The 18,928-nt window shown below is 38.2% G+C and overlaps 1 protein-coding gene across 4 annotated transcripts in view; it reads right to left on the minus strand.

The window, feature by feature from the left end:
• Window positions 1-1,232: 1,232 nt before the first annotated feature.
• LOC135203138 (uncharacterized) overlaps window positions 1,233-18,928 on the minus strand; it is a 185,407-nt gene continuing 167,711 nt past the window's right edge. For 2 of the 4 annotated variants that reach the window (XM_064232802.1, XM_064232803.1), the window contains exons 5-11: window positions 11,957-12,125; window positions 10,817-11,478; window positions 9,845-10,127; window positions 7,402-7,473; window positions 6,355-6,472; window positions 5,585-5,826; window positions 1,233-2,895 (exon numbers count right to left, since the gene is read on the minus strand). In XM_064232802.1, coding sequence (XP_064088872.1) covers window positions 1,960-2,895; window positions 5,585-5,826; window positions 6,355-6,472; window positions 7,402-7,473; window positions 9,845-10,127; window positions 10,817-11,478; window positions 11,957-12,125 — 2,482 coding nt within the window. In that variant the 3' untranslated portion in view covers window positions 1,233-1,959. The remainder of the gene's footprint in view (window positions 2,896-5,584; window positions 5,827-6,354; window positions 6,473-7,401; window positions 7,474-9,844; window positions 10,128-10,816; window positions 11,479-11,956; window positions 12,126-18,928) is intronic. The other 2 variants (XM_064232804.1, XM_064232805.1) reach the window with 2 other exon arrangements.

Consider the following 18,928-nt stretch of genomic DNA (forward strand, 5'->3'; position numbering starts at 1 on the left):
CATCTTGACTCAACACACTTGTTTTGTCTTGACCAGATAAGCAATGATGTCCAGATTCAAGGTCCTTAGGTTGTAGAGGTCGAATAAGAATTCACGAGAAGTCATTCATTCATATGGCATGAAAATGTAACTCGGAATTTAGTGGTAAACGTATTGGGCATCCGTTCACCGTTAATGAATGTTGAATTGGTTGTTTCGTGTAGCCCTTCGTGAAAATTAAGTTGGAAAGTCATTGGAAGTCCTGTAAAAAACTAGGATTGATATTCGTTCTTCTTTTTCAAATATTGGTAGTTCATTCATTCTCCTCCTATAACAGTCATTTTAGAAAATTTATGGAATAATTTTTTCCATAAAAATGAAAACTTTCATGATAGGATTCCAAATTGGCAAAATAATTTTCACTACAAGGAAATAGATTAAAGTTTTACTTATTTTTTATATTGAAAATAAATGACAATAGGAACTGCAGTACTAATAATTTCTTCATTGCATTTTCATACCTTACTCGACCGTCCAGTTTCTCTGACATCCTTTAATACTGTCTTCTTTGCTTGCTTTTGCTTCAGGCCTGAACTTGCGAATGCTTACTTAATACTGTCCAGCCACTAACTTAAAACGACCTTTCACCCTCTCAATATTATTATCTTCCATCGTGGAAATTTGAAAGAACTTCTGAATACTTCAATCAAGACATCATTGTTATCAATTTTCCGAGGCTCCATTTGTTAAACAAATTCTAAGTAAGGAAGTTACATCTTGACAGCAATGACCATAACAAAACCTTTGAAGTTTAGTCTAAGGAATGAGTACATTATTTAAGGGATTTGTAGATAGTACATTTTGGCATTAAGGTATGAGTTTGTTAGTATATCTAAGTATAAGGATTTAAATCTCTGGTGAGAGGATTCACCCCGAATTTGCTTATCAAACCTGCCTCGACTCTCGACTTTTGAGTTGTCACCTAAATCTATGTTCATTGGTTTTGCCTGAAAAAATTCACTCACTCTCAGAAGACTCTTAACTCTATAACGGATCACAAAATATGTATTGCAGAGCACTTGAGAATTTCACTTCTTGGTCATGTCTCTCAGTTTCTATTCATCCCATCAGCACAGTTTTCCTCTCAACGATACACAGAAATCAGACCCGAAACGAAAAAACTCAAACTTGGGACCTTCGTGTGGAATACCTTCCTTTCTCGATTTGGAAATGTCAAAACACTTCAAACTGGCACTGAGTTTTGCACTTTTTCATGTTTAGCTTTGATTGCCTCTAAAAAAAACGAAGAAGTTTTTGGATTTTCATTTGTGGATGAACATCCAGTTGGCCACATAAATCTCTTTTTCCCCGAGTGCCCGTGGGTTCAGAAACTGAGTTCTCAGACACTGTTGAGGTTAATCCTATGTTCTTTATGGCGTTTCCTTCCTGTTTTCTGTGAGATGGATGATGGAGCAATGCCTACATATTCCCAGGAGTGGGACATTTGTGCGTTTGTTTTCTATATAGTTGATAGACATGCACACTGCCGGATGTAGCTCACGAAGTCAATTCTAATTTGAACACTTTTCTTTTTATTTACGATTCCAAGAAGATGAAAAGCTAATAACAGACTAGTCGACGAGATTAATAGGGAAAGATATGCGTTTTTATCTTTTATTTTTTTCCTCAAATAGAAAGAATTTCAGTCCATCTTTGCGAATTCATCACTTCATTATCTCAATGATTTTCTTGGGATTAGAAACCGCATGGCGTTCATTCACAACCATAGAAATGCTGGAGTTCTCTAGAATGTACATATTACTTTTAATGTTAAATGGCTGTAAGGTTTTGAATGAAAAAATTCTAAAGTAATGTGTTTTCCTTTTCATAATAAAAGGGGGTTCACCTTAGCTTACAAGTATATATATGTATATATGTATATATTCATATGAACTATGAGTATGAGTCTGTTTGATGCAGTCACTCAGTCTCCTCCGGCAGCCCTATGGAGTCTGCAAGAGACTCGGGCCTCGAAATCTCACTATCCCACAGAGCCGCGGCAACCTGATCCTCCTCCTCGATGGAGTCCTGAGGAGAGAGCTTCCGGCGATGCGAGCGAGGGGATCCCTCGGCATCCAGGTGCCTGTGGAGGCGCCTTCCCGTGTACAGTCGCGTCCCTCGTCGCGTCGGGGGCTCCCACTCCTGAGGGACTTCCGTTCGGCTGAATTCTTTGAACAGCCGGTCAGATTTCTCGTCGATGGAGTAATCTCTTTGGAGGAGCCTGTAGTGGGCCGCCGGGTACCTGTGCGTGCGGAGGAACCTGGCGAGCACGGATCGCTTGCCGCTGATTTCGTCGGAGGGCGTGGCATCCCCTTCCAGCGAACACCCGACCCCGACTAGAGTACTACTAAGACCGGCACTAAGAGCAGTGTCCAGAGAAGCCTGCCTTTCCCGCAGAGCTTCTCTCCGCTTTTTCGGCAGACTTTTACTGCTGCGCCTCTCGAACTGAGCGACGCTTTTCCGGAGCCGCTCTCTTTTGCTTTGCGGGTCGACAGAAGGGTCGAGAAGTTCGTGCGACCCGCAGAGGTTGGTGGGCCTCTCCCGACTGCGGTCCCTCTCCACCATGCTCTCCGACACTTCCAGGCTCTCCTCCATGAAGTGGATCTGCTTCTTGCTCAGCTTCGGCGCCCTGCCGTTGTTCGCCTCGAGGCTTCTGTAGCCGCTGTCGGCTTTCATCTGCTGCAGCCGGTGCGAGTGGGTGTCGCTCGTGGAGTCCGTCGGGCAGTCGGTGGTCGAGTCGAAGCTGGTGGTGAGCACTTCGGCTCTGCTCAGGTCTGTGGTCGAGGAACACTCGGTGTCGACCGAGTCGAAGCTGTTCTCAGAAGACAGAGGGGGGCGAGGACCGGCGTCGATCTGCTGTAAAAGGAAGGAACGCTTTCATTGCATGCCTATGAAATAAATAGAAGTCATTTTCAGATAGTTGTTTATTTATATTCTTATTCAGGAGATGAAATCTATTCATAGGGAACAGTCCCACCAAAGGGGCCATTGACTCGGAATTCCAAAGAATATAAGGTGTCATTAGGAAGAAGTGTAAGAAGAAATCTTACTTGTTAAAAAACTAAATTAATAAATTAAACATAAATATGTATTAAAAATGCAAGGAGTATAGTATCATTACTCGAAATATGCGATACTGAGTTTTAGTGGCACATCAGAAATGACGGGTATAGAGTAATATAGCAGTTGAGGCCCCTTCATTTGACTAACAGACCTTCATTTAATAAGAAGATTTAACTTGATCTTCAAAAGTTAAGTATATCTTAGTGTAACCAGACCACTGAGCTGATTAACAGCTCTCCTAGGGCTGGCCCGAAGCATTAGGTATTTTTACGGGGTTAGGAACCAATTGGTTACCTAGCAACGGGCCCTACAGCTTATTTTGGAGTCTGAACCACATTATATCGAGAAATTGATTTCTAATCACCAGAAACAAATTCCTCTGGTTCCAAGTTGGCAGAGCGTGGAATCGAACTTGATCTTCATAAATTACTTGATATCCTGTTGCTTAAATACTAACTTAGTCGTATTCCAAACCTGCATAAAGGCCAATAGCGTAAATGTTTTGAAAAGTATCGGTGAACTTAATATCCTTGACATTTACAGTCCCGGTAGTGGTGGAAGTTTATTGTTCGGAAAATCAAATGTTTAATTTGGTTTAAAACAATTATATAATTCTTTAGGCTGATTTATATTGACCGAGTGGGCATTCATTTCCCATAATTCAAGAGGCCTTCCTGTTTTGAACTCAATGTTTTAATGAGGGTTTTATTGAATATCGCCTTCATAATTTATGAACGAATAAACCAGTGAAGGTGAAGCCATTGATTTCCTGAATCAATCTTTTTAAATTCGGTTTTATACTCCCAGAGAAAGTTTACATATTCGGTGAACGTTACTTTCTGTTTAGCAGGTATAGGCTGCACCTTTTCCCGATTGATATCCATGTTTCGCCAGATAATCAGCAAACAGCAACATTTCAGGTGATAATTGAAGCGATTGTTATTGTTTCACTTGTTATCGGTGCTTTAAATTGTAGTGACATGATATCATTTTACTTTAGTCTTCAGTGATGCATTAACTACATTCATCATCAAAAGCAGCGAGACAAATAAACCAACAATAAAACAGTTTATTCCAACATATTTGCATATTAGTCAACAATGCCTTTGTACTAGTTTGCCAGTAAATAGTAATCTATTTTAAGTATCAAATGCAAATTATGAGTCTTCGTGCTATACTCGAATGGTTTTCTATTAAAGGAGATTAAAGAAAATAAGAACACGAACTTAACTTCGACCTTAGGATCGTCTATATTCGAAAGCGTTACCAAATAAGAACGTGTTCTAATAAAAAAAAAAAATAAAAAAAAAAATTAAATTAAAAAAAACGGTGGTTTTTGTTTCCCCCCCCCCCCGTGTGTGATTAAAGACTAGCGACCGTTGTTCGGTGTTGGGTGGGGTGAGGGGGATGCGGTTGTCTCTTTCCGGAGACTTTTAAGAGAGAGGTGTCATGATATATCAGTCCCTGGTTCACTTTGTAGAAGTATATCTAATGTCGTCATGAATTGGCTGATGGTTCTAACAGTAGGACCAACGGCTACTTTGGTAAGACTGTCTATTGATTGTCTCAAAGGAAAGGTCTCAGGTACTGACGGTGGTTGGAGGAAGTTAGTGGGGCGCATGAATGACAAGCTGGCTTAAGGCTTCTTGCGATTTCATGCATAATTTTAAAGAATCTTTGCTTTTTAACGTACTGATTGGAACGCCAAATTAAGGACGCTAATAATAAACAGTAATATCTGGATGAAATTTTTCGCAAATGTTTTTCCTTCAAGAAGCATCAATTTTATGGTAATGCTATGGTAGTTTTTACAAGATATTTTACAATTTAAACCTTTATATCCGCCCAACTTCGGTAAATTATTAGCCTTTTTTTTAAATGAAATGTCCTATACTTGAAAGATTTTAGATTTAAACCTCTCAAGCTTCAGCAATATACAGAGAAAATAAGTTAATTTTTGGTGATGATCATTATGTTAAGATTACGATTGGATAAGTCAGTTTCACTAAACTCCTCCCCAATCTCCTCTTCAGACTTTTTGTAATTTGAATTATGAAGAGAAGGGTCACCAATTAATATAATGAGAGAAGGAAGAAGTAAAATATATCTTTTAACATTCACGAGAAGATGAGAGTCGATGTCCTCTTCTGGAAGACACTTAAATTTTATGTTTTCTTCTTCTTTAGATGTCTATATATTTAAACTGGAAAGGAGTGCTTCCTTCTGAAAATGTATTCCTCGTTTCGGTTTTAATTTTCCAAGGTTTTGGTCAACCTTCAAAAAAATTTTTTAATGAAAAATCAGAGAAGTTGGTAACATGTTTGATGACTCCTTTTGGGTTTACGCCCCCTGTCCTTTTTCCTTCCACTCAGCTTATTCTGTTTGTTTCGTCAAGCCTTGTCTAGAATAAGGGCATTGGTTTGCCAGCACCGGAAGCGCCGGTTTTCTCAAAAAGGAAGAAGAAGAAAAAGGACAAATTTACCTTCAACCTGTTGGCGAGAATGGCTCTGTAAGAGGTACGTCTCGCCTCTGAGGAAGGAAGGGTGATTGGGGGATGAGTGACACCCAGGTCCTCGTTACTCCTCTCAGGTTCGGTGTCGTCTCCTTCGGGGAGTCCTTCGCTGGCTGAAGGCTCGGCTCCCCCTGGCTCTCCTGCTACGATAGCGTCCGTGTTGCTCTCGAAGGAGGTTGTGTGGCTGGTGGCGCTTGTCAGGTTTTCTTGGTCTGAAAGAGGGGAATGGTGAGAGGACCAAAGAACACTCTTGTTCTTGTGTATTTCTGAATTTATCAAGTTTTGTATCGTATCTGTGGGACGGCTGTGCTACGTATTTAACAGCATAGTTAAATCCATTTTTATTGATTTAATGCTTTCTCGAGGAAACTAATCTTAATTTTTGCATGAAGTTGAGGGTAATTAGTCGGGTGCATTTTGTAGAAAGTGAAAATATTTTTATATACAGCCATGAGAGTCACAGTGCTACGAATCTACAATATGAGATAAAATTGGCTCATTTTAATAATATCGGTCAGATAATGGATTTATTTGAGAAACAAAACCACAGTTGTGTATTTGCACATATATTTAACGATAAAACTGTACAGATAGCTTTCGGGAATCTGTACAGCTTTATCGTTAATTATATGAACATATACTGTAACTGTGGATTTGTTTCTCCATTTTAAGACCAATGCTACTATGGGTATTTTTGCGTGATTGTGAGATCGTAAATCATTCAGTATTATTAATCTAACCTGGAGAGTGGTGTTCTGGGGAACTTAGAATTTCCATTCTGCCGGAGTCCGAGTCAGGCTCATCCGGGTCTTCTTCCTCGAAGGTGGCTCTGAGTTGCCACAAAGCGCGACACTGAACCTGGAAGGGATAAGGTTATTCTAAGTGACTGCCCTTGAGAGTCATGTCAATGAACGCTACTTTTATGTGAAGTACAGACGCACAAACCTTCATGCAGAAATGCCAGACAACATTATGTGGAATTGCTGGTATACAAACTTGACTAGGGAAACTATACTCTGTTTTTTTTTTCCATCTGTCCATCCGCCTATGGTACTCGTGCATGGTAACACTGCGTCCCGGGCTTTAAATAGTTACGCTATGTGTAAGTTTTAGGTAAATAAAATGATATCTGAGTGTACATTTGAAACTGAAAAGTGTTTTAATCGAATATTAACGGTGTAATTCGCGTACAGTAAATTATTAAAATAAGTTTCAGTTGCAAATGTACACCCAGATATCCTTTTATTTACCTAAAACTTACACATAGCGTAACTATTTAAAGTCCGGGACGCAGTGTTACCATGCGTGAGCACCACAGGCGGGTGGACAGATGGAAAAAACAGAGTATAGTTAGGGGATTGACAGAGTTGATTCGCACTTGGCAACGTTTGAAACAAAGCGGGACATTAACAGCTAAAACAAGATAAACAAAACTTGACTACGCTTGGTAGGGTATTGCTTGCAGCTATGGAAATGTTAAAAAGGAAACAACGTTGACGAAAATGGTAATGATTTTTAACGATGATAGTATCTAGAGGAATGAACTAGAACCTAAAAACCAAACAAGACCATGGAAACTATTCTAGGTAAAACTGCACCATCACACGACAGTGATAGATGTACCAAAACCTAGAGCTACAGCAAAAATATTATCATCTTTAGTACTGTTCAAGGTAATTATTCAATAAACGGAGGAAAATATTTACATTGCTATTCCTACAGAAATGTTTACCGTATCTACTCTGAACACAAATCTACAACGGTTAAGATTTCCTTAAATAGTTTACCTTAATTTTCTCATGATTATCCGACGAAGCTACGCTGGAATCATCCAACAAGTCGGCCATTTCTTCATTGACCTGCCAAAATATCTCCTGTCAGCCGGTTGCATTTGGTTTTTACAAATACTGACTACATTAACAACTCACTTTGACTTTCTACATTCATGTTTGTGAAGCCAGGATGATGGCTTAGTTTTGCTGATGTTTTTGTCATTTGTTAAAGTGCCTTGTTTTGTTTGGGGTTACTCAAGGATTGGATTTTTTTTTTCGCTTTCTCTATTAAGGGTTTCATGTTCTACTAAATGTGATTATTGTTTCTTACATCGCTTTTAATGGATGACAGTAAAATTTCAGATGTCTTGATTGAATTAATATGGAATTTTTCTCAGAAGTCTACTCTGCTCATTGTTACTTGGACTGTAAGCTATATATTTTTAATGTCCCACCGTTGGAGTCTGGGAGGCTGTCCTTTTTGATAGACCGCATGAGGATGGTATCTATCGTTTTTCCAAGCTTCTTGGAGATGAATTAGTCCCTGATTAACACCGTCTTCATGTCTACACTTTATATTATTATCCCGTAGTGGTTGTTTTTGTGATATAGTTTCTATTAACATATAAATTTGCGTGATAGTTTGCGTGATAGGCCGACGTTAAGAAATAATTGCCTGCCCATATCGAACAAAATTGTATAGAAACACTAACGAAAGAAGGGGTTAGGATTTATATATAGGCCCCGGAAACGATTGGCCCCTTTTTATGCCAGGAGGCAAAGTTACGGGAATCATGGGGAACAGTCTGGAATTAATAACATGGGCTGTATAACGCTGTTTACTTGAGAGAACTCTGTATATACTTATAGTTGTCATAAATGTATACTCATTAATGTGTCACACATCAAAGAAAATATTCTTGATATCGACGGTGCTTTCTGTATGTTGTGAGTTACAGATTACAGATATGGTCTAATTATTATTATTATTATTATTATTATTATTATTATTATTATTATTATTATTATTATTATTATTATTATTATTATTATTATTATTATTGGAGAAACAAATCCACAGTTATGTAAATGTACATATATAGATTGATAAGGGGAACCGAACAGATTACCGAAACGTATCCTTAAAGTTTTAAATTTAAATGTATGTACATTTACATAACTGTGGATTTGTTTCTCCATTTGAAGACTCGTGCTACTATGAGGATTTTTTAATTATTATCATTATAATAATTGTTACTTCTAATGTTTTCACCTCCTTCCTTGCTTTGATCTGTAGTTTACCTCTATGCTCTGAGTATTCAATGATAACTCGCATTGAAAATGTTCATCATGAGCACCAGCCTCGCATCACTCAGTCACTTGGGAAAAGACACAAGCTAGCATCGCCATTACCACTCTAATTATAGCTGTTTGAGTAAGAAGAGTATAAGCAGTCAGCTAGGAACGTTGAAATTGCTCCGGTCAGCGACAGTCATTAAGGCAACAAGAAGCAGTAGTGCGTATAGTGTGACTAAGTGCCAAATGGAAAGAAGAAGAAGAGGAAGAAGAAGAAGAAGAAGAAGAAGAAAAGACTGAACCAGCATTAAAAGCTCTGCTTAACAGTAAAGTGATTTGCAAACCAGGGGAGTGATGTAAAGAACAGTTTGTAAAAAAAAAAAAAAAAATGAAATTGAATATTTTATCCATACGTCTCATTTATGAATACATCGTGACAGATAACATGCAAGTCTCAAAAGTGTCAGTATTTGCTTCAGAAATTTTGTTTGTGACTATTACCAACTACAAGCACCTCCAAAATTTTTATATCTGTGATTATAATATCTTAAGATTTACGCATATCAGTAGTTAAAACAATAAGTACTTTCAAGACCTCCTGTCTATTAATGATGTTAATAGCTGATGCCAGTTAAACTGTGATTCATGCTAGTAATTTTAAGTAATTTTGTGTTGATGACAATAAATTCTTATTTCATTCTTCATGTGTTATCGATGAAGACTAAATTTGTTTACCCTTGAATTACATACAGTAATACAATAGAATAAAAAAAATAATTCCTGTGAAATGTCCAATAATTTCTATAAAACAATAAAATATTTAGATAACATATCCAACTCCTCCAGAGGAACAAAAAAAAAGCCACAAACAGAAATGTCCACAGAACAGAAAATCTTTTAACAGAAATATCTACTTATTTATTGTCAGTGAATAGAAAATGTTGTAAGAGGAATGCTTATAGCTTCCTATTTAATAGAATAAGTTGTGACAGGAAGTTTATATACTGTTCTGTGGCATAAATTCAATTTATCGATCTATAGAACAGATAAAACGGTTCAGAAATCCGATCACTTTCGGCGGAACGGCAAAACATAAACTAAAATTATCATTAGCAAAAGAGAAAAAGGGGATGGGGGGGAAGCGAAGGACTCGTAGGGTTACCTGTTCCAAGGATCCCATGTCATTGTATCTGATCTTGCTTCTGGGCTCCTCGTCCTCGTCCGAAGGCGTCGTGGAGTCCGCCTGGAGGCGCAGACGCCTCTGCTCGACGTTTCTCCGGTTTTCCATGAGGTCCTCCAGCTCGCCGCTTTCCAGCGACGACTGCCTCCTGTTGCTGGCGCTGACGGAGCGCCAGGAGGTGTATCTCGCCGACGTCGAGAGCACCGTCGTGGCCTCTCCTCCGCTGGGGATTGTCGTCGGACTGGTGTCCGGACTGATGCGGCTGCTGGAAGGGGTTTGATGTCGTTACTCGTTGCGTTTGAGACAAAAGGAGTGATGCCTTACATACATGTTTTTGCTTCTGTTAGTTTGTAAACAGAACTGACAGAGTTGTGCATTAAATCTTTTGTGTATTCTGAAAGCAACACTGTTAAAACTTTGACTACATTTTACGATTTTTTTAAGGATTTGTGAAATATTTTTCCTAAATATTTGCTATAGTGTTGCGGTAAAAGTGTCAAAGGTGGTTGATATTTGGTTAAAAATTCCATAACAAAATTTGCACCTAATTGTATTAATTCTTAAGGCAGAAATTAAAACGAGAAAGTCCTAGGATTTCTTATTGGCCATAAATTAGGTTACGTTAGCTTTTCTTAGAGATATACACCTCTCTTCCCCCATGACTTTATGAGGATCACAGTGCTGTCGGCATCATTTGCCCCATTGAGGTTTCTCCAAAACCTAAAACATTTATTCTTCCAAAAATATCTGTTAGTCACTCTGTATTCAGCATACAGCACAAAAATAAGAATAACCAGAATAAAAGACGAACTGATTGAACTGGTCGCTTTCAGACATTTAAGACAATAGTTGTTACTCAAGGAGCACCTAACCGTATTATTCATCTCTGAAACATAAGGGGAATGAGGACCTTGATTTTAACCGACCGAAGAGAGAGAAAGGTGACCTCCTCACCTTGCGAGAGCATCGTGTCTGTAGTCGTCGTACGGACTTAGTCTTCTGGGGGAGCACAGTTCAGTCATCTCCACATCCTGGTGGTGCGACCTGGTCCTGCTGACCCTGAGCGACTCGCTCCGAGCGGGAGAGACGCTGGCGGGCGACCCTCCGACCCTCTCACTCCGACTTCTTCGGAAGCCACTCCTCGGGAGACCTTCTACGGTCCGTTCGCTGTTGCTTCCGCTGCTGCAAGGGCGCGACCCTCCCTCCATGGATGGAAGGTGCCGCGCCGACCCCGGACTCTTGTCGAAGGTGGGAGGGGTCAAGCCGATGCTCTCACATGGCCCTCGTCCGCCGCCGCCGCCGCCGCCACCGCTGGCACTCAGGGAGAGTCGACGGTCGCCCTCGAAGCTGCTCCGAGAGGTGTGGAAGGCTGCTCGAGCTCCCTCGTGTCTGTTCGACTTGGCGAGGTCGAAGCTGGCGCTGGCGTACTTGTGATATGTGTGGGTCTTGGGCAGAGGATCCCCGGAAGAGGCAGTGTGGGTGTAGCTGGGCTGGTGGCTCGACCTGCCCCGTAGCCTGTGGAGGGCGTGGGTACGAGTGCCGCCCTCTGCCGTCGCTACCACGACGAGTGGGACTTCCGGCGAGGGCGTGCTCGTCGTCACACGGATTGGTTCGACCTTGAAAATCAAGTAGTGGTATTTTGTTTAGACGACATCTATCTATCTATCTTTATAGTTTTAAGAACTCACATTAAGCCAAATCTTTTAATGGTTAGTTTTTAGTGACTTTCCATCATTCTTATATAAAATATCATGGAAACTTTTTTTGTTACGACATTTACAATAATTTTGAATTCTCTTAGAAATATATAATTTTATTTTAAAGGGACTCATTTAAGTCACATTTATAAATACAGAGGAACTTACATTGTTGTATGTATACTCGACGTGATAAAAAGGAGAGTTAGGCAATAAACTACTCTCAACTCTTTGACAGCTCTCTCTCTCTCTCTGCAACTAATCTCGCTCTCTCTCCTCTCTCTCGTCAATCCCTTTTCTCTTCTCTCTCTCTCTGCAAAGTAATCCTCTCCCTTTCTCATTCTCTGTCGTATTATACCAAGTAATATTACTCACTCTCTCTCTCTCTTTCCCTTACCTCGAGGACAATGTCCCTGGGATCGACTCTGTGTTCGGAGGATTGATTGACCGGGCGGGGAGGCCTACCCCCCGCCCCCTCGTCGTCGCCCTCTCCCCCTTCCAACTGGACGCACCTCTGGCGCTGGACAGGCGGTGATCTTAGGCTCTTCTTGCTGCCTCTCGCGCTCCTGCACAGACAATAGCGTATTAGTAATAATGTAATAAAATAGTTATTATTATTATTATTATTATTATTATTATTATTATTATTATTATTATTATTATTATTATTGGGTAAAAATCTCAATTACGAGGGCACATGTCATGTTTCTTTTAAGGTCAAACAATAATATGCTGATGGTAGCAGTAGTAGTTTTATAAAGTTTTACTACGGCTGCCATCATTATAAAATTATTATTGTGAATCTTAAAGAACATTATTATTATTATCATTGCTAAGAAATTCGCAGTGTTGTATAGTAAAGATTCGTCATTATTTAAATAAATTATTTTGTAAAAGTTAAAAACAAATAATTTCGAACACTGAAAATCTTTGCTGTCCTCTTTGGCAAATAACGCAATTTGTTTGTAAAGGTTTGGATTATTATATAAAAAACTTCATTTGTAAAAGATAAGGACGAAGACGTTCGAACAGCTGATCGGTCTTCCTCCGTAGCGTTCTTTCTCGTGAATACTGAAGGTTGTGATTTTTATTATCTAACTGCTTTTCATGACTGTGAATTTCTTAACATTTTTATTATTATTATTATTATTATTATTATTATTATTATTATTATTATTATTATTAATTTTTTTTTGGTCTATCAGTCCTCCAATTCGAGTGGGTGGTATTTACAGTGTGGGGTTCCGGGTTGCGTCCTGCCTCCTTAGGAGTCCATCACTTTTCTTACTATGTGCGCCGTTTCTAGGATCACACTCTTCTGCATGAGTCCTGGAGCTACTTCAGCCTCTAGTTTTTCCAGATTCCTTTTCAGGGATCTTGGGATCGTTCCTAGTGTTCCTATGATTATGGGTACAATTTCCACTGGAATATCCCATATCCTTCTTATTTCTATTTTCATGTCTTGATACTTATTGGTCTATTTGCTCGTATCACCTTATCTGTTCTGATACCATAGTCCCAGAGGATCTTTGCCTGATCGTTTTCTATCACTCGCTCAGGTTGGTGCTCGTACCCCTTATTACTGCAAGGTAGCTGATGTTTATTGCACAGGCTCCAGTGGAGGGCTTTTGCCACTGAATCATGCCTCTTTTTGTACTGGTTCTGTGCAAGTGCCGGACATTCGCTTGCTATGTGATTTATGGTTTCATTTTTCGTATTGCACTTCCTGCATATGGGAAAGATGTTATTTCCATCTATCGTTCTTTGAACATATCTAGTTCTTAGGGGCTGATCTTGTGCCGCTGTTATCATTCCTTCAGTTTCCTTCTTGAGCTCTCCCCTCTGTAGCCATTGCCATGTGTCATCGCTGGCTAGTTCTTCAGTCTGTTTCATGTATTGTCCGTGCATTGGTTTGTTGTGCCAGTCCTCTGTTCTGTTTGTCATTGTCCTGTCTCTGTATATTTGTGGGTCTTCGTCTACTTTTATCAGTCCTTCTTCCCATGCACTCTTGAGCCACTCGCCTTCACTGGTTTTCAGATATTGCCCCAGTGCTCTGTTCTCGATGTTGACGCAGTCCTCTATACTTAGTAGTCCTCTCCCTCCTTTCTTTCGTGTTATGTATAGTCTGACCGTATTTACTCTTGGGTGTAGTGCTTTGTGTATTGCCATATGTTTCCTAGTTTTCTGGTCTATGCTGCGGAGTTCTGCCTCGTCCATTCCACTATTCCTGCGCTGTATCTGATCTCTGGCACTGCCCATGTGTTTATGGCTTTTATCATATTTCCGGCGTTGAGTTTTGACTTGAGTGTCGCCTTGAGTCTCTGCATATATTCTTTCCTGATCGTGCCCTTCATCTCTTGATGTTTTATATCCCCTCCTTCCATTATTCACAGGTATTTGTATCCCGTCTCATCTATGTGTTTGATGTTGCTCCCATCTGGTAGCTTTATCCCTTCAGTCCATGTTACTTTGCCCTTTTGTATGTTGACTAAGGCACATTTTTCTATTCCAAACTCCATCCTGATGTCCCCAGATACAATCCTTACAGTCTGGATTAGGGTATCTATTTCCTTGATGCTCTTACCATACAGCTTGATGTCGTCCATGAACATCAGATGGTTAAGTCTGTTGCCTCTTTTCATGAGTTGGTACCCAGTATCCATCTTCTGCACTACTTTTGTCATGGGAATCATGGCTACTACGAAGAGTAGTGGGGACAGTGAGTCGCTCTGGAAGATCCCTCTCCTGATATTAACCTCTGCTAGTGTTATTCCAGAACTTGTAAATATTGTATTCCAGTTGCGCATTGTATTTTTGAGGAAGCTGATGGATGTTTTCCTCTGCCTCATTTATTTTCAGGCAATCTATTAGCCATGTTATGGTATCATGTCGAAGGCTTTCTTATAGTCAATCCATGCCATGTTTAGGTTGGTTTTCCTTCTCCTACTGTTCTTCATTACCATTTTGTCCATCAGGAGCTGGTCTTTTGTGCCCCTACACTTCCTTCTGCAGCCTTTCTGTTGGTGGGGGATGGTGTTTGTCTCCTCTAGGTAGTTGTATAGCCTTTCACTGAAGATACTTGTTAGTAACTTCCACATTATTGGTAGGCAGGTGATAAGCTTGTAGTTACTGGCTATATTTCCCTTACTCTTGTCTTTTTGTACTAAGGATGTCCTTCCTGTGGTCATCCATTTGGGCGTATGGTGATCTGTGATACAATGCTGGAGTTGTTCTGCTATTCGTGGGATTATTATTATTATTATTATTATTATTATTATTATTATTATTATTATTATTATTATTATTATTATTATTATTATTATTATTATTTGGAAAAAAAACTATCATGAGAGTACAAATATATAACGTTCTAAGGAGTCCATAATAATAAGAAAAAATGTTAGAGCTCGTGTATGATACAAAAATACTTATTTAAAGGCTTTCGAGCCCTTCTCTTGGTTCATCTTTAGTCCAAGATGAACCAGGGAAGGGTTCGAAAGTTTTATAACGTATTTTTAAATTATACACGAACTTTTAACATTTTTATTCTATTTTTTTGGACTCCTTAGAACATTATTATTATTGTTAAGAAATTAACAGTTTCGTGAAAACAAATTGTTAAAAAATATCCACAATTATACATTAAAAATTTTTACATAGAAATATATTTTTAATATATAATTGTGGATATTTTTTAACATTATTATTATTATTATTATTATTATTATTATTATTATTATTATTATTATTATTATTATTATTATTATTATTTATTATTATGACATTCTGTAGTTTGATAAAAAGTTCCTAAATTGAAAAAATAGAAGTTAAGCGATAAGACATTTTGTTGGAACCTTCCCTTCTGGCGAGAAGGCACAGACACTGAATAACTGAGGTGGGACAGAGGCAGGCACACCCTCAACAAGTGTATCTGTCCGTTTAAGATTAACTCCTCCCTGCAAGCTATGATCATTGGGGACTGGACCGAATAGAGCCAGTGAGTAAGACTCATATAATTGTAATATTAAGCGAGAACATGAAGTAGATTAAAAAATGACTGGGTCCTTTTATTTGTCAAGAGAAGTGACCCAGCGTGAACGGGAGAGAGCAACGCGCCATTGTAGAAGCAAGTGATAAAAAAAAAAAAAAAAAAAAAAAAAAAATGCCCCGACGTTTCTTCGACGCAATCGAGTTTTCTGTACATCGTATAATCAAGGCCACCGAAGATAGGTGGCCTCTGTATAATGCTGAATGAGTCGCGGCCCATTCAACTTGAACCACGACCCAGAGGTGGCCTGGCCTATATCGTTGCCAGACGCACAATCAAGGGTAAATTTTGTCTTAGATAAAATCAAAACTACTGAGGCTACAATTTGGTATGTTTTATGATTGGAGGTGGATGATGATCAACATACCAGTCTGCAGCCCTCTAGCCTCAGTAGTGTATAAGATCTGAGGGCGGAAAAAAAAAATCAGACGGACAGACAAAGCCGGCACAATAGTTTTCTTTTCAGAAAACTAAAAAGTGGATGGCAGGCTATCGTAACACGATTGTACAGGTCTGTAAATATCAATATTTTTTTCTTTTTCTTTTTAATTGAGAAGGAAATGAAATCGGGAGTCCTATTATATAGTGAGGGGACAGACCACCCTATTGTTATTAAATAACATTTAATAATACTGAATTTTAAGTTACTTTTTTTAGTTGTTATAAAACCAAAAAAAAAAAAAAAGCATTTCCAGTTCAACCAATTACTCTTAAACGTTACGTCAAGATTGAAACTATAATTTGATGCAATTTTGCGCTCCTGAAAGTTTGTTTTGATGATTTTATGCAACTAACAGAATTCCTCTTTTGAATCATAAATGAAGAAATCATAGTAACAATAGTTGATGGGAATCAAGCGCCACTGTTAAATTTGCCTTCGTCCAGCTCGGGCCAGCTTTTCTCCAGCTTAACTGTTATATTAGTATATAACATGAACGTACCTTCTTCCCAATTTTGGTAAAGTAATTAAGGTCTTTTTGCTGTCTTGACCTTCTTTTACAATTTTATATCTATATATATATAAGATATATATTATAATATTTATTATATAATATATAATATATGAAACATATATAGATATATGGTTTATATAAATAATTATTTATAATATTATATATATAAATAATATATAATATATTTATATAATATAATTATAATATATGTATAATATATAATATACATAATATATATTATATAATATATATATAAACATATTATATAATAATATAATATATATATCATTATATATATATAAATATTACTATATATATAAATATATATATATATAAATATATATATTATATATATATTATATATATATATATATTATAATATTAATAATATATATAATAATAATTATATATAGAGAGAGAGAGAGAGGAGAGGAGAGAGAGAGATGAGAATGAGGAGAGAGACGAGAGAGGAGAGAGAGAGGTCATATAATAAAACAAGTTTTGTCATACCCTTGCCCTTCCCTTTCGGTATTCTTTTTTCACTTTCGGAGGTACTTAAGATATGGAATCTATCACTCACCAAACAGATCGATAGTTTGACTGGATATAAATTATGAGAGAGAGAGAGAGAGAGAGAGAGAGAGAGAGAGAGAGAGAGAGAGAGAGAGAGAGAGAGAGAGAGAATAACTCTGATTTTTTTTTTTTATGAACAAAGTTAATGAATGTAGGACCATTATTGGAGAAATTTAGCCCAAGTTTTAAAGTAAAGTGGGAGTTATTCAAGGTTGCCTTTAATGACTTTATCGATTCCGTATGCCTTCGTAAGGCCTGTTCAAGGAACACTTTGTTTGTTTGTTTGAGTTGCCTTTTTTTTTTATTTATGATATGGATTCTTTTTAATCGAAAGTATTGTTGAGACATGTTGGATTACCAAAGGTAACGAATATTTTAGTTAATTTTAATATTCTAAGAATATTTCTGTCACCATATGTTCAAGCATGTATTACCAAGACATCTTAATTATTTTTGTAGGTTTATTTATCAGTTGACTTAACATTGTCTGTTTTCTGTTTCTTCATTTATATTTGACCTATTTATTCACCTATAAATCGTGTGCCATTCCCCCCCCCCCACCCCCCCCCCCTATTTATAGGCTGATACAATATATATAGTGTTGCCTTTCCCGATTTAGTAACTTGGTATTGCAGGAGTCTGCTAACCTTGTGTCTAGTTAGCATAACAGTGCCTGTATGCCCAAGGTGTCTGGCCTTCCTTGGCAATCACCTTAGTAATGGTTACTTCCTACATCTATTAACTTTATCAATCATATGTCTAGAGAGACATCCAATGAAGATCCTTGATTTTGGATGCCCTAATGAGAACAGATGAAGACTTGTCTGTTAGAGAGAGAGAGAGAGAGAGAGAGAGAGAGAGAGAGAGAGAGAGAGAGAGAGTATTGGGTGGTTGGTGCTCGGTAGGGGTGGTGAATAAGGTGGTGGTGGGTGGGTGGGTGGGTTAGTTTGGAGGTCCTCGACCCGTTATCATCCTCTCTCGTTCCACTTCACTCGCGAGCCCTCTTGACCTAACTCAAGCATATTGTAACCCTGCACACGAACAAAGCCCTTCTCTCACCCTCCTGACCCAAGTTATTTCTGTCTCGAGCACTTTTGTACGCTCTCTCTCTCTCTCTCTCTCTCTCTCTCTCTCTCTCTCTCTCTCTCAGACACACGCTCATACACGTGTCAGGAATAATCGTTGTCGAGTGACTCAGATTATTCTGGTGTTGAACATTTTTCGTTTCTCACTCATAATTTTGTCAAATTTCTCTCTCTCTCTCTCTCTCTCTCTCTCTCTCTCTCTCTCTCTCTCTCTCTCTCTCTCTCTCTCTCTCTCTCTCTCTCTCACACACACACACACAGTTTCAGTTTGGGCGTATTTTCTGTCCGTTATTCCATGAGAAAAGTTAGAAATAAACCAGCTGTAATATTGCTTCATTAATGTGCATTGACTTACATCACCTTAAGCTTTGACGTCTCATTATAAATAATAATTTTTTTTAGTAGATATTGTCGTATAATCAGTCTGGATAAATTGACTGAAATAATTACTATATATATATAGTAATCTTCTCAATATTTTGGCTTCATAAATGATCAAAGTGATCCATTGCTTTGCTTTATTTCTGTGAAATTATCATTCCCTCGAATAGGAGCCTAATGTATATTACGTTTGTTTTAAATGTTTTTCAATTACCAGAAAGCAATTCTTCGCAGTTCTGTTGGAATAAACTATTTTACTAAACGCTCTGTTTCTCTACCAATATTATTTATTAATCTTCAAGGCCCCAAGACAGAACTTTAAAAAAATG

This window comes from Macrobrachium nipponense, chromosome 33 (genome assembly GCF_015104395.2).
Source record: "Macrobrachium nipponense isolate FS-2020 chromosome 33, ASM1510439v2, whole genome shotgun sequence".
Lineage (NCBI taxonomy): Eukaryota > Metazoa > Arthropoda > Malacostraca > Decapoda > Palaemonidae > Macrobrachium > Macrobrachium nipponense.